Consider the following 14,827-nt stretch of genomic DNA (forward strand, 5'->3'; position numbering starts at 1 on the left):
ATCTAGTGTGTCTGAGGACAACTACGGTGTATTCATATATACAATAAATACATACAATGAAGAATTCGTTAAAAAAAAGAGTAAGAGTAAGGAAGCCAGAGGCAGTGGTGGTGATGGAAAGGCCTTTAGTCCCAGCACAGGGGAAGCAGAGGCAGGCTGTGAGTTTGAGGCCAGTCTGATCTACAGATTGAGTTCCAGGACAGCCAGGCTACACAGAGCAATTGACTCAGAGAAAACAAGCAAACAAAAATGAAAAAGAATAAGGAAAACCCGGGCGTGGTGGCACACACTCTTGGTCTCCATATGTGGGTGGCAAAAGCACGCCGATCCCTGTGAGTTTGAGGCCAGTCTGACCTATAGCAAGTTTACATCAGCCAGGGCTGTATACTAACAAACCAAACCAATCAAACAACAACAAAAACAGTGTAACTTGAGAAATGACTCTAACACTTAAGGGTCCCAGTTCTCCTTAAAAATCTAAATCTTAGCTGGGCTCCTATAAAACAAAAAAAATTTATATACTCTTACTTCAAAACCAAGGAGGTTCAAGGTAGAGTTATGATCATATCAAAGCAGAGCCAAAATTCAACAGTGCAAAAATCTCAGCTTGTAACGTGTGGGACTCACCCATGGTCTTCTAGGCTCCAAAGGGCTGTGCGGCCTGCTTCTTGCTCTGCCATCTGCAGCGTACACAGCTTGTCTTGTAGGCTCAGGTTGACCTACAAGAAAACCACTGCTGTCCTGTAGTTTCTACCCCAACAAAGGCTGTCCTGTCACTAATAGCCCCCATAGCTCGGCCTTCCTTCAGGGACTGACCTTACCACTCAGTGTTAATCCTCAGCTCCTCTCCTCCACGACTCTCCATGGGCCTTACACACTGCCAAGTTGAGCTACAGCCTGAGATGCAGTCCTGCCCTCCAGGACCACAGCTTCTGTCTACTGACCAGAGCTCACTGACAGAGCTCACTGTGAGCACACTGTCACTGTCTTCAGACACACCGGAAGAGGGCATCGGATCCCATTACAGATGGTTTCGAGCCACCATGTGGTTGCTGGGATTTGAACTCAGGACCTCTGGAAGGGCAGTCAGTGCTCTTAACCACTGAGCCATCTCTCCAGTTCCCTGCATTTGCTTTATAATGGGTTTCTCCATAAAGTGCTGTCCTGTGCCGCCCCCTCCCCCCAACCTGTGCGTTTGAGGGCTGTGGAGAGGGGGCACTGTGAGACTCTGCCCCTGAGGTTTTAGTCTTGTGAAGAAGTTGCCCCTTCAGAGCATCTGGTAAATACAACTCCAGGTCTTTGTGGAGAGTAGCAGTACTCACGGGGCCAGGCAAGGCCTTGTGGTGGCAGTATGTCTAGCCCCGGTTAGAGAGGTGCTACTTCCTGATCTGTCTCCGTGAGCACACCACTGTCCAGGAGCAGCCTCCGCACGGCTGCTCTCTGGTGGAACATGGCCGCCTTGGAGTTTCAGAAGATAGAGGGAAGCTCCCAATATGCAGGAAAGCTGCAGCCATCTGGTGGGTCTGTGTCTGTAGTGCACCGAACACCCAAGCAAGCTGCAGAATGTTCTAGCTCTCTGGCAGGGCCCTTCAAACTTGGGGAAATGGATATCCTCCAGCCTCTCCTGATTACTGTCCCACACATTGATTTTATGTGCACGCTTTGACTTTCATATCTGTAGGCTCCTTTACCTGACCTTACATTGGTCGGGTTCATCGAGCTGTTGCTCGGGGTGTCCTTCTCTTTGGTGTGTAGCATTCTGCTGCAGAGACACGTACGCTGCATTTATTCTGCTATCTGGGGACATTCTAGCTGAGCCTTTATGTTTGAGCTAGGATAAAGCAGACTACAGCTTACTGCCCTTGGAGTGGATCCCCCAACTGTGGGGATAATAGGCCGACATCTCATAACCTCTGTAGGCCTTTGGGAGAGTTGAACTCTTGTCTTGCTCCCAGAGTCACCCCAGGTATCCCCTTTTCTCTGGCCACTCAGAACTGGTAAGCAAGCAAGTCTCGATGCCTGGACCCCAGGCAGATGCTTCCCAATGGTGCCTGCTCTAATGCTGCCACACTGTGTGTCTCATATGTTATCAGGAAGCAGAAAACTTGGTGGCTACAGTGATCCCCACCAACCTGGCTGCTGCTGTGCCTGAAGTGGCAGTTTACCTGAAGGAGGCTGTGGGGAACTCCACACGCATTGACTATGGCACAGGTATCTGCTGCTGAGGGGCTCTGGGTGGTTGGGGGCCTTGCTGCTTTCTTCATGTTGCCTGACCTGCTTTCATTGTCCTCCACAGTCTTGGGGGCCTCTGAGTAACCAACAGTTTGTCATGCCTCTGGGGAGTGTGTGTGTGTGTGTGTGTGTGTGTGTGTGTGTGTGTGTGTGTGTGTGTGTAGCAGGACCAGTGTGGGTTTCAGCAGTGTTGGGAGGGTAGTGACTGCTGGCTCTATCTTACTCCAGCAGAGGGTGCGTGGTGTGTGTGTGTGTGTGTGTGTGTGTGTGTGTGTGTGTGGTGTGTGGTGTGTGTGGTGTGTGTGTGTGTGTGTGTGTGTGTGTGTGTGTGTGTGTGTGTGTGTGTGTGTGTGTGTGTGTAGCAGGATTGGTGTGGACGGGATGGGTTTCAGTGTTGCGAGGGATAGTGACTGCTGGCTCTTACTCCAGCAGAGGGTGCTATAGCCACAGGCATGGCACCTGCTGATTTCTGTTCCGGGTGAAGAGGCTTCTGCTTAGGCGCCTCATCATCTGGAGATAGTTTATTGAGCACTTACTAAAGGCAGCTGCCTAGAGAAGAGAGTTTGATAGCTCACTGTCCCCCTCACATCTCTTGTCTCTCAGCCATTTTCTTTGTCTGATGATCTTTGGCCCTGTCATTCATTTTAGCCAAGCTGTTGCACGCCCCTTAAAGAGAAGTGTTCTCTAGGTTGGGATAGCCTCTACAGCTCAGGGGACCCTTGTTGTGATAAGGGTTTCCTTTCCTTCTTTCCCTAAAGTGGGCATTTGAGAGATGTGCTATCTCCCACTTGGTTGGGAAGGAAAGCCAGAGGAAGCCTGGTGTTAGAGCAGGCCCTGGGGAAGGCGTCCCTGGAGCCAGAGCCTTGGAGAACTTTGTCCTCAGTTCCCATGGCTGTTCACATCCCTCTGGCCACAGCTTCCTTTCCTGCCCTCTGCTGTGGGCACACTGATTATTATTACCTTGGGCCTTTGTACACTGTTGCCTCTGGCTAAAATGATTTCCTACTGTCCTTTTTGCTGGCCATCTCCCATTCCTCTTTCATTTCAAACATTATTTCCTTAGGGGAAAACCTTGAACTCTGAAATTAGGGTCCCCCTAGGTTGTGCCTCAGTTACCCATCTGTCTCCCCAATAGCTAACCTCAAAGCAGTAACTGTAATGCAATGTCTGTGGTCTCCGGCAAACCGTGAGCTCTGTGAGGCAAGGACTCATCTGTTCTGGGACCCAGCATGGAAAGTGTCTGCTCACATAGTAGATGCTCAGTAAACTGGGCCTGCAAAGTAAGATGCAGGTGCCAGCGCTCGTGGCTGCTGAAAGGCCCAGGATCTACCTCAGTCTGTGCCTTCCTGCTCAAAGGAGTTGGGGGACTTCTAGAAGACGTCACCTTGGGCCATTTTCTTCCCCAGGGCATGAGGCTGCCTTTGCTGCTTTCCTCTGTTGTCTCTGCAAGATTGGTGTACTCCGGGTGGACGACCAGGTGGCTATTGTCTTCAAGGTGTTTGATAGGTGAGAGTCACCTAGGAGGGGAGAGAGGGCATGTAGTACCTGGTGTTGACCACGTGGAGGCACTGTTCTGAGGCTGATTTTCACAACCTTATCCCATAGAAGAGGAAATAGGTGTCTGTGACGTCACTAAAGGCAGGAGGCACGCTTCTGTGCAGCGCAAGTGTGCAGGGACCTGTGTGAGCTGCGCAGCCCCTGGGGCACACTGCTGTCCTGGTGTTGGCACGCCTCCGGCTCTGCAGGTGACCCATGTGCACAGCTTCTGATTTCTGACACCGGGGACCTCACCCACTTTGCAGTGGTACCTGAGATTAGAGAAGGGGACTCCTGCCTAGGGTATTACAAGTTGCCAGTTAATAACACTAAGCCTGGTTTCCACGTGGTGTTTTGTCCCTCTCGTTGACAGAAGGCATCTGAGGGAGAGGAAAAAGTCCATTGGCTCACTTAGCAGCACCATTCTCCGTCCCTGTCATGTGCTGAAGAATGCCATTTCTTACCTTTCTCTCTCCTTCCTTCCCGCCCCTCCTGCACAGGTATCTTGAGGTTATGCGGAAGTTGCAGAAGACATACAGGATGGAGCCTGCGGGCAGCCAGGGCGTGTGGGGTCTGGATGACTTCCAGTTCCTGCCCTTCATCTGGGGCAGCTCCCAGCTCATAGGTACTCACCTCTCTGCCCTGTACCCCATGGGTGCAGCTGTGTTCCCCAGGTCCTTCCTGCTCCCTTCCTCATGCCCAGGACACACAACAGCAGCTTGTAGAGCAGGACATTAGACCAGCTTAGACCGGCTGTTGATGGAGCTTGTTTGCCGTCGACTTAAGCTTTGAGCCAGTGTGGCCAGCTAGAGCAAGTGGTGGTGGAAGTCCACCGAGATAGTGGGAAGTGACGTGGACAGGAGCCAGGGCCGTGTGCCTGCTGCCTCCTGCAGCCCTGTGGGGTTTCCCTTGGAAATGTGAGGCTCTTTTGATTGGTGATGATCGATGTCATCCATAGTTAGGACGGAACTCTGCGGGTGCAGGCGAGTCGCTGCCAAGTGCGCTTCCTGTGCTGCTCAGGTCTGCTCTGCCACGCTCCTTACTGTGAAAAGGGTTACCCAGGCCTGGGCAGGTCTTGGGATCCGCCACTGGGCGGCGTTACTGATCTCCTTAGTTCTGTGGAGAATGGACTGCTACTAAGTAGTGCTCACAGATACCTAATGGCTGACAGCTTGCCATGCTAGGCACTTTGACCACAGCCTTCTCAGAGACTCCACGAGGATAGCATACCTAGTGTAGCCCCAGCATCTGGCAGGATGTGTGTGTGTGTGTGTGTGTGTGTGTGTGTGTGTGTGTGCGCACGCGTGTACGCGTATATGTGCGCGCGCATGATTTCAGTCTTGCTGTGTAGGTGTAGAGTCCGAGCCTGGAAGGCTGGAGGCATCCATGTCATCCATCCATTCAGTTTGCTAGGGCACAGTCCCACGTCACCTGGGTGTAGCTTCAGTTGCCTCATTGCACGAGCACTGTGGAGCCTGCTTCTGATACCATGACTGACACAGCGAAGGTGTAGTTAGCTCCACTAGGGCTACTCTCTCCCTGGCCGTCCTGGAGCTCACCTATCTCTGCATGCTGGGAGTAAAGGTATATACACCACAGCCAGCGGGTGGCCTCTAAGATGGGTCCACACTCTCTAATGGAGCTTGCAGCAGAGGCTGGTGCTGACAACTAGGAACAGAATTGTTGTCATGGTGAAGAGGATGTCTGTCACCTCTGCTGATTGGTGGCACATCAGGTTTGTGTGCACCAGTGTCACCATGGGTGCACGCATCGTGGCTAGCTGTGTACAGTGAGTGCCTTGCTGGTGATGTGGTTTCTCAGTCCCATTATGATGTGTGCACTAAGCAGAGGCTCTACCATAGCTCTCCCCTAGTACACCATCGCAGTGGTTGTAAAATGTCCGAGGTGGGCACCTTGTGCTCAGGCTGGGTCATAGCTGTTCTGAAGCCCAGGCCTCTGCTTTTCCCAGACCACCCCCACCTGGAGCCCAGACATTTTGTGGACGAGAAGGCGGTGAGCGAAAACCACAAGGACTACATGTTCCTCCAGTGCATCCTGTTCATCACCGAGGTGAGAGCCACACCAGCCTCTGTTAGGCACCTCAGCGGCTGGGCTCCTTTGCCCAGCTGCCGCCTTCTCCCAGAACCAGGAGGACCCTTTCTTTGTTACGTTTGAGTTGGATCCTCACTCTGCTGCCCAAACTGGCCTTAAATTCATGATAGTCTTCCCGCTTCAGCCTCATGACTGGGGTTAGAAATAAGCCACCACACTCGGCTCCCATGGGCTGATGAGTTAAGTTGTAGTTGTCAGCTAGACTTGGTGGCCTCGAAGCAGACTTAAAGGGTGCCATGCATTGTATTAGGGGTGCAGTGAGTCTCTAGAGCCCTGTGTTTATGGACTCAGGTTGAAATCCTGAGAGGAGCGGAAGTGCTGGGAGTAGTTTGTCTCTGCCTCGGTGGTGTTTAAGAGATGACAACAAGCGGCCTGTGGAGGCGGTCACTGGGCCCTCACCACCTGGCACATTCCCTGACTGGAAGCTCTTGTCTCACTGAGGCAGGATTCTCCACAGTATGGTCTCAAGGTGGCCCAGGGACTGAAAATCCATGGCTTTGGGCCCACACCAGCTTTCTCTCTCAGAATCTTCTCAAGGGCCCACAGTCTCAGGGCCTTGCTTCTAGGAAGTATTAGAACCTTTGGTTCGCTCTACCTGTACCTCTCAAGTCAGTCTCACCCATCCCAAGTTTACACAGTCCTGTCTTCTCTTTCCACGCCCCTATATGTTTGCCCTGTGGATTACACGTGGTCTCCTGCTCATGAACACCACTCTCTTGGCTCCCTGTTCTGAGCTTCTGAGCAGGGAAAAGCCTGGTTAGCAGCCTTGACTCTAGGTTCCTTCTGGTCAGCATTTGCCTCAGGGTTGTGCCAAGCTCCAGGGGCCAGAGGGGAATGACACATTTTTTCCAAGTCAGCAAATGGAGCCAGGACTGACGGCTGGCCAGCCACTACTTGGTTCTTAGAGATGTGCTGCCTTCAGCAGTGTGGCAGCTCAAGGTCAGAAGGACTGGGGGCAGCCTGGCTCACTGCTGTGAAAGACAGCTCTACAGGACTTCATCGTGCAGTGAGGGGATGGGGAGGCTCTAGGGTGAGAGGGCAGGACTGGGTGGGAAGGAGCTGCAGATTGTGCAGCGCTTGCTGCTTGAGGCAGAAGCCTAAGCTGTTACTGCTTCCTCTGGCGGCTGGCCAAGCCCCTGCGCCCCTGTCAGTGATTCCAACAAGGAGGCTAGCGCGGCTGGGCCTCAGAGACTAGTGATCGATCCTGTGCTCAGATTTAGTGTGCATGTGTCTGTTTCCTGCTGGTATAAAACCCCAAAAGCTTTCCCCAAAGTTTGGGCTGGAGGACCCCAAGGAAGGTAGCCCAAATAACCACAAGGAGGCGCTAAAGTGCGCTGAGCTCAGGTGGCTTTCAGTGACGGAGGTAGGAAGAGGGAGAGGCAGCTTTCTGGCTGTTGTGCACCTTCTCTGCAAGGCTTGCTTTTCTCTTGGTTCCAGGCTCTGGGGTCAGTCAAGCTCTGGGTGGTTGCTAGGCACTGTGGGAGCAAGGGCGGTCTGCCTGCTTGGGTTGGGCAGTTGTAGCAGCTCTGCCGCTGCTGTTCACAGATAGATAGCTAGACAGACAGAGATATGGATACAGATATATAGATATTTCCCCCCACCCCTGCACGTCATGAAGTTGGCAGTTTTTATTTATAACCCCCATCAGTTAAGTGAGTGGCTTTACCCAGACCCCAGGTCTCAAGCCTACAGTATGCTCGGACTTTTGGTCAGGGAGACCTGCAGTCTTTACTGGTCACACAAAACCCAAGGAAGTTGGGAAGGAAACCACTTCTCTTTGCTGGGTCTTGTGTCAGGACTGCTTTGATAGCCCTGGGCATGACAAGGGAGGAAACCCACCATACAGGGCTACTGCTGCTTTCAGAAATGTAGCCCTGGCGCCTTTAAGAGCCCAGGGCAGGCAGGAAAAGAATTTCAGTTTCAATCTGGCTTCTAAATTTGGAGTTTTGGGAAGGGAGGGATCAGATTTCAGCTGGAAGGGAAGGAGCTGACAGGAAGGCGCTGTGCTGAGCCTCCCCCACCCCGCCCATCCCCCTCAGTTACTGACAGAGGAACCATTTACAAAAGGCCGATTCTCTGGGGAGTGGAGAGGCAGGAACGCAGCGTCTGTGAGTAATTTCCTGCTCAATATGGCTGCTCTGACTCACACGATTCCCCTGGGGTCACTGCGGGACTGCAGTTGCTTGCTTGTTCTCGCTCTTTCTCTTCTCCCTTTGTGGCTAGAATGAACTGATTTTTTTTTTTTTTTTTGTCTTCTCACCCCCAATTTCTTTTTCTCCCTCATTTTTTTTTTCTTTCTCTGAGTTGCAGAACCTCCTTCTGAAGGACTTAGGAGTCCTGAGGCCCTGAAGGCCTTGAGGGTGCGGTGGCCTCTCAGGGGACATACTGGGCCTGCCTCTAGCTCTGCTGTCTGCCAGACAGCCCTTTCTGAGTATCCCTTGCTAGTGAGTGAGGCTGGTCCCCAGGCAGGCTGGTCCCCAGGCAGGCTGGCCCCCCAGGCAGGCTGGTCCCCAGGCAGGATCTTAGCATCCTTTATCTGTTCCAGGGCCCTTGCAGAGCCAGCCCTGGAGCACCTGCTGTGCGACAGAGCCCCTGGTAATTGGCTCAGGGGTCCAGCCTGCAGTGTGCAGACTCAGGGTTGGAAGTAGAGAGACAGAGGGCGGAGTCTTTGGGAGGGTTGTGATAGATCTGGGGAAGCCGAGGGCACTGTAAGTTTTGGTGCCTGTGGTCAAGGAAAGACTCCACAGGTGCCTGGGAGGGAGCAGGGCAGGCTTTGGAAACCTGCCCTCAGCACTGGGGCGGGGCCTCTGAGACAGGCTCTCATTGGTGATTTTTGCTAGGGAAGGGAGGTGCTATGGAAAGATGGCAGCATTTCTAATTTAAATCTAGAAACTGCCCTTCCCAGAACTGGAGGCCTGTGGGAGTGGGACCACCAAGTAAGGCTACAGCAGTAGAGTGGCCTGTGATGTCCTCCTGTGAGGAGAGTCTGGCTTATCCTGTCTCCTCCCGGAGCCTGCCCCACCTCACCCACCCACCTTCTCAGTCGCCAAGGTCCAAGGCTCTGCTTCCTTGGCAGACTCCCTGGGCTTGTCGGTCTTTCTCTGTAGTGCGGGGCTGCCTGGGACCTGGGCAGGGAGTGAGGAGGACGCACTGAGCTAATAAACACCAGTGCACTGGCCCTGAGCTCTCAGTGGCAGGCAGAATGTACTCAGGACAAAGGCTTCCTTCCCTGTCCCCGGGCTGTGCCTCTGATGCCCTAGGAACAGCATTGGACTGTGACAGTGCTTCTCTGCCTTCCTGCAGTCAGGGTTTGAGGAAGAACTGCACTGGTGGACTGTCCATGTGCCTGCTCCTCTTGTTGCTGTGGCCCTTCTGCCCTACTCTTGACCTTGCTAAACAAACACTCCTCCTGTACTGATGTGGAGTCTCCCACAGCCCCTTCCTGTCCTCTTGACAGGTACAGAGGGGGAAGGGAGCCTGCCTGCTGTCTGGATAGGAACACATTCTACCCTCTCAGGGTGGACATATTGTTTTCCTAGGTTGCTAAATTTGATAGGAACAAAGCCTCTGTTTTGTCTGTGTGAAAGAGAGGAGTGGGTGACAGAGGTTATATTTTTTCAGCAAGCCTTGGGGGCCAAGCCCGTGTGTGTGTGTGTGTGTGTGTGTGTGTGTGTGTGTGTGTATCTCCATAGTGCAAGAGAGCAGAGGTAGAACCTAGGTGGCCTCTGCCTCTCTAGTTCCTGGACTTCTTTTCCAGATGAAGACCGGCCCCTTTGCAGAGCACTCCAACCAGCTGTGGAACATCAGTGCTGTCCCGTCCTGGTCTAAAGTGAACCAGGGCCTCATTCGCATGTATAAGGCGGAGGTGAGTGGGGTCTGCCCTGCCTGCCCCTGATGCCCCCGACGCCCCTGATGCCCCTTGGTCCTGGGGGTGAGCTCAGGACCTCCAATTCTTCATCACATTGTTTTGCTCTGGCTCTTGGGCCAGCTGTCTGAAACTTGGGAACCTCAACCTGATGGATGGGCAGTTACAAGGCACTGGGCAGAGGCCCAGCTCATTTCTTCATAGCTTAGGGATTGAAACAACCTGTGCTGCTGGAGAAGTTAGGGGCTCTCTTTGTACCTGTCAAGTGGCCAGAGGCCTCTCAAGGCTCTGATGACTTCAGTGTCTCCCAAAGTGACTAGGACATCAATCCCTTGGGTGGGTTTGATCCTAGTGAGCTACCCTATTGTAGAGGGTGCCTGGGAAGGGTGGGACAGGAGAACTTGCTGGTACTCTTTAATGAGCACTTCAGGAATGTGGGAGGGTGGGTCTTCTCTGTGTCTAGGTCCAGCGTACAACCCTGCTTCTGGGAAGGACCTTGGGCTGGGGAGCTCCCCTGCTGAAAGGCACCTGCCTCCTATATCTTCCACGAGAGGGAGAGAGCATCCTTCCACCTGTCTGCCTGGCCCCTCCACTATCTGGAGCTCCTTGACTTTGACTCTCTTGTGCACTGCCTCTTGGGCCTTGAGGTCCAACTGTGTCTCCCACCTCATCCCCACCCCAGTACTCGTGCTGACAACCTCACTGGAGCAGCCCATCTCTGATTCTTGACCGTGATCCCATCTCTCATGAGAGGACTCTCCTTCACAGAGCTCAGAGCTTATCCCATCCATTACCAGAGGCAGGACAATGAGGAAAGGCAAGCTGGATTTGGTAGTAAAATGTTTCCCACCGGCTTGGCACCCTTGGATTTGGTTTTGAAGGAGTTAATGATCTGCCAGGTTTGGGCCTGGCCAGCATTTTCTGTTCTCTCCTGGATCCTCTTCCTCTAGACTTCACATCCTGTGTTTAGGCTTCAGCCCACATACCTCTCTCATCTCGGAGGTCACTCCTAGAGCTGCCCAGACCTCTTCCTGCCCTCCGGGCCAGCTCCAGCACCCCAGCTGGCTGGCTGGCACTATCCAGGTCCTGTCTCCACAGCCTTACTGCTACTGCTGGAAGTGTCCTCATGGAGGGTACACAGCACCCCCACCCCCATATCAAAGGCAGCTGCCTTCTCGCTCTTAGAATCCTAGCCTGGTGTGTCTCCAAACCTGTATTGATTCAGCCTCCTAAGAGGAAGGCCAGCACCTGTCTCCCTTTCAGAGGAGGAGTTCTGCAGGCCGAGGGAGGGAGGAGCATACAAGGTACAAGATGGGGTACAACACACAGACCTAAACCTTAGGTCCTAAGGCGTTGCTAGGGAGCCCTGCAGTTATTGACTGAAAGGATGTGTGACTAAAGACAAGGCACTTCACCCGGGCATGCAGCAAGTGGGAGCCACCCGCCCTGGGCCAGGGTGGATTTGTGGGTAATTCTGCAACACGCTGACAGGCACGCGCTTCTTGAGGTTTTGTAGCACGCAGTTCTTTTTTCGTTTTTTTGTTTTCAGAGACAGGGTTTCTCTGTGTAGCCTATGCTGGCCTTGAACTCAGAGATCCGCCTGCTTCTGCCTCCCAAGTGCTGGGATTAAAAGGTTTGCGTCACCACCTCCAGGCAGTATGCGCAGTTCTTACTGGTGCTCTTAATCTCTAGTCCCTGAGAACAGCCCACATACACTAAGGATGCACTAAGAGGGCCCCGGAAAGGACCTACTTTTTCAGTCCAGTTCTCCATCCACTGGGATGACCCCTGAGCTGTCAACAGGGGTCTGGTCAGACCTGGCATTAGGCAGCCTCAGGATATGCAATTACCTGTCAAGTTCCCTGACCTGGTCTTTTGAAGAGAAGTATCAGGGGCTTGCTGGGCCTTGTGTGATGGAGATCTTTCGATAAGGAAGGTTGTCCCCACTACACCTAGACTCATTTCCTCGAACTACCCAGCCTGGGCCAAGAGGGTGGGTCAGGAGGTGCCAGGTTTCTAAAGCCCAGGGCCAGTTGCGGGGCTTCATTGCTGGAAGACAAGCCCTCCTAGATGCTTCTGCTGCCCTGGAGCCTTGGACTTTCTCCACCCCTGCAGCTTCTTACCAATTTAGCTCCTGCTTGTCCTGTGGGCCCTTCCCCCAGTGCCTTTCTGGCTTTTCCTCTGTGAGAGCCTGAGGCAGATTGACCTTTGACCCTTTCTGGAATTCCAGGCCCTGGGGGTGGCTCCCAAACTCCCACCACTTCCTGATGACTTCAGCACCGAGGCAGCTGCCTTGCCTCAGGCCTGGACATGCTGCTCCTCCCCTGGGACAGACTGCACCTTCTTCTCCCGGAGCCACTTTCTTTGCCTGGCCTGGCTCTATACTTGAGTTCAGTCTTCCTCTCTCTGTCCTACTTGCTCCTACATGTGCCCCTCCCACTTCTGAAGCTGCTCTCTGGGGTGAGGGAAGGTGAGCCCATCAGGTTTTTGTTTTGACCACAGCTAGAGCCAGCTCCTCACCCCTGAGGTTGTAAGTCTTGTTCCCAACAACCTACAGGTCCCAAGCACACCCAGGCTGCTTAGGAGGCCAGGCCAGCCTGGCAGATTCCCATCCTGACTGGAGCTACTGCCTGGGAGACAGAGCAAGCCAGTAACAGGCAAAGATAGAGGCTGTGGGCCTGGGCTCAGGCTGGTAGGGCTGTGAAATGGACTCAGGGAGTCCCCCCATTCCTTTGCCTGCCATCAGTGCTATTGCTATAACATGACAGGGACTGCTGCCAAGGTAGGGCAGGGGTGTCAGCCCACTCCTGCTGTCTCACTCTGAAGAGCCAGGATGCCCTTTGAGGGCAAGGACCCAAAGGCTACAGAAAGTAGGCCCTAGCCTCTTCTAAGTTGTGTTCAGATGTCATCATACCATTAGGGTAAGGATTGGGGTGGGGGTTGTGGGAGGGATCTTGGCCATTTCTTATGGCTTGCTTCCCTTCCGGGTCAAGTGATGTCTCTTGGCTGCCTGTCTTGGCTTCTACTGTGCCTTTGAGTGGGAGGTGGAGACAAGTGAACAAGACCACCTTCCTCACAGACCAGGGGCTGCTCTGACTAGGTGCTCTTGAGTACTGGCACATTCCCATAGAGGTGGCCTCAGTAAGACACCCCATGTTTGTCTGGGTCCCTGGGGATGCGAGAGGCAAGAAAGGCCTCACACCCTGGTTCCCTCCTTTCTTAGTGCCTGGAGAAGTTCCCTGTGATCCAGCACTTCAAGTTCGGGAGCCTGCTGCCCATCCATCCGGTCACATCAGGCTAGGACAGGCTGAACCACCAGAGCCACCCTGGCCAGGTTCCTGTGCCCTCTCTGACCCAGCACCCCTCCCACCCACCTTCTGTTCTTTCTGTTTGATGAGATGGGTGCTAAGCAGGGTCTGAGTTGGGGGAATTAACCAGAGTATGGCCAGTTTTTGACTGTCCATCTGGTGGACAAGCAAGAAGAGAGGGACTTGGACATGGTCCCAGGCCCTGCCGTCCCTGTGTTCCTGCTTCCTTTCCCTCCTGCCCAGGCCTATTTGGAGGAGACAAGGACATCCTGCTCTTCCCACTGCTTCCCCCTCCCCCTCCCATGATATGACGTCTCCCTCACTAAGAGCGGGGTGGGGGTGGGGGGCTCACCTCTGGAGACCGGCTGGTGGGTTTCCCACTAGCCATGTTCCACTAGGTGTCTGCTTTGAGGCTGGAGGGTGAGGCTGGGGTGGGGAGATGATTGTGTAGTGACCATGGATGATAAGGCTTCCCAAGGTCCCATCCTAGGCCCTGGGGAGCTGATTGTATCCTCATGCTGGCTTGGTTGGTTCCCTGGCCCTTGGCTTTGCTAGGTTCCTGACTGCTAATACCCTTTCCTGGGGGTAGCCTAGCTGTGGGCGCTGCCCTGGCTCCTGGGAGAGCCCACTACTTGGTGAGATCTGACTTGCCAGAGCCATCAAGCAGGGAGAGGTGGAGACTCAGGGAGGCAGTAGGACGGCTGTGTGTGGAGAGCCCACTTTCCTCCAGTCTTGGACCTCCTGAGTCTGCTGCCTCCCACCTACCTGCTTTGAGTGGTCTTAAAGTTCCCCTGAGGCCCTTGGCTTGCTGCTCTGCTTCCTCAGGTCCGTTTGTGGCTTATGTGGGAGGGCAAAGAAGGCAGCAGCCCTCTGTCCTGCTTCCCTTTGTGAGATGAGATAAGTGCTGGCATAAACTCAGAATGGGTAGACTGCTAAGGGGGCTGCCACAGTCGCCAGTTCTCTCCCGGCGAGTGGCTGAGCTGGGACCTGCAGGCTTCCCTGTTCCACTTGGGCCTGCCCTGCTGCACTGCCCATCCTGCCTGTGCCCACCTAGCTTTTGAGGAGTGGACACTGAGAAGCACAACCCAGGGGCTTGGCCAGGGATTAACTATGATCTGGGCAGAGCAGGGACTGAAGTTATCAGAGTCATGACAGTTTACCAAAAAAGGACCAGGGCCAGCCTTCCTTCCAGGGCCAGGCCACTGCCTTCCTGGCTCCCTTCCCTGTTCCTGCATCCCCAGCCCTGCGCCTTCCTTGCTGTTTGGATTAAAGCCTCTGTTTTACACCTGTCCCCTGTGTGAGACATCTTTCCTGACCCGTCTGAGTGACTGTTCCCCGGCAGGTCTCCTCCTTACCAGTTGACTTTCTGGGGATGTGACAGTGACTAAAGCAAACAGAAGGGTTCACATCCTGGCCATCCCCCTGCTCATTCCTAGCAGCAAGGTTGTGGGTAGGTTTCTGAGCTACTCTGAACCTCATCTAGAAAGTGGGTACAGTCATAAGTAGCACTGGTGACCCTGAGTCTAGGCCTGGTTCAGAATACATGCTGTGTTGTCACTGTGACGCATGTGTACCTGTGTGTCCTAGGGCCTGGCACGTGCTAAGAAGGCACCAGATGCCAGCCTTCTACCACTGCTCTGGACTCCAGCCTAAAGATGAGGCTGGCATTGGAACTTGCATCTGCAGTTGTTAGACGTAGCCATCTTTGTCCTTAGCCCGCCTTCTGGTCTGTAGTGGTAGGACTGAGTACAGCTGTCAGTGGCACTTGCTAGGC

General features: G+C 53.8%; 1 protein-coding gene across 2 annotated transcripts in view; it reads left to right on the forward strand.

Annotated features, from left to right (window-relative positions):
- The window catches only part of Ptpa (protein phosphatase 2 phosphatase activator), a 30,464-nt gene extending 16,121 nt beyond the window's left edge, over window positions 1-14,343 (forward strand). Inside the window, exons 5-10 of one of the 2 annotated variants that reach the window (NM_001108577.2) lie at window positions 2,094-2,211; window positions 3,639-3,738; window positions 4,269-4,393; window positions 5,738-5,838; window positions 9,638-9,745; window positions 12,969-14,343. In NM_001108577.2, coding sequence (NP_001102047.1) covers window positions 2,094-2,211; window positions 3,639-3,738; window positions 4,269-4,393; window positions 5,738-5,838; window positions 9,638-9,745; window positions 12,969-13,046 — 630 coding nt within the window. In that variant the 3' untranslated portion in view covers window positions 13,047-14,343. Of the gene's footprint in view, window positions 1-2,093; window positions 2,212-3,638; window positions 3,739-4,268; window positions 4,394-5,737; window positions 5,839-9,637; window positions 9,746-12,968 lie in introns of those variants that run through there. The other variant, XM_039105369.2, reaches the window with a different exon arrangement.
- The last annotated feature ends 484 nt before the right edge of the window (window positions 14,344-14,827 follow it).

This window comes from Rattus norvegicus, chromosome 3, assembly GCF_036323735.1.
Source record: "Rattus norvegicus strain BN/NHsdMcwi chromosome 3, GRCr8, whole genome shotgun sequence".
Classification (NCBI taxonomy): Eukaryota; Metazoa; Chordata; class Mammalia; order Rodentia; family Muridae; genus Rattus; species Rattus norvegicus.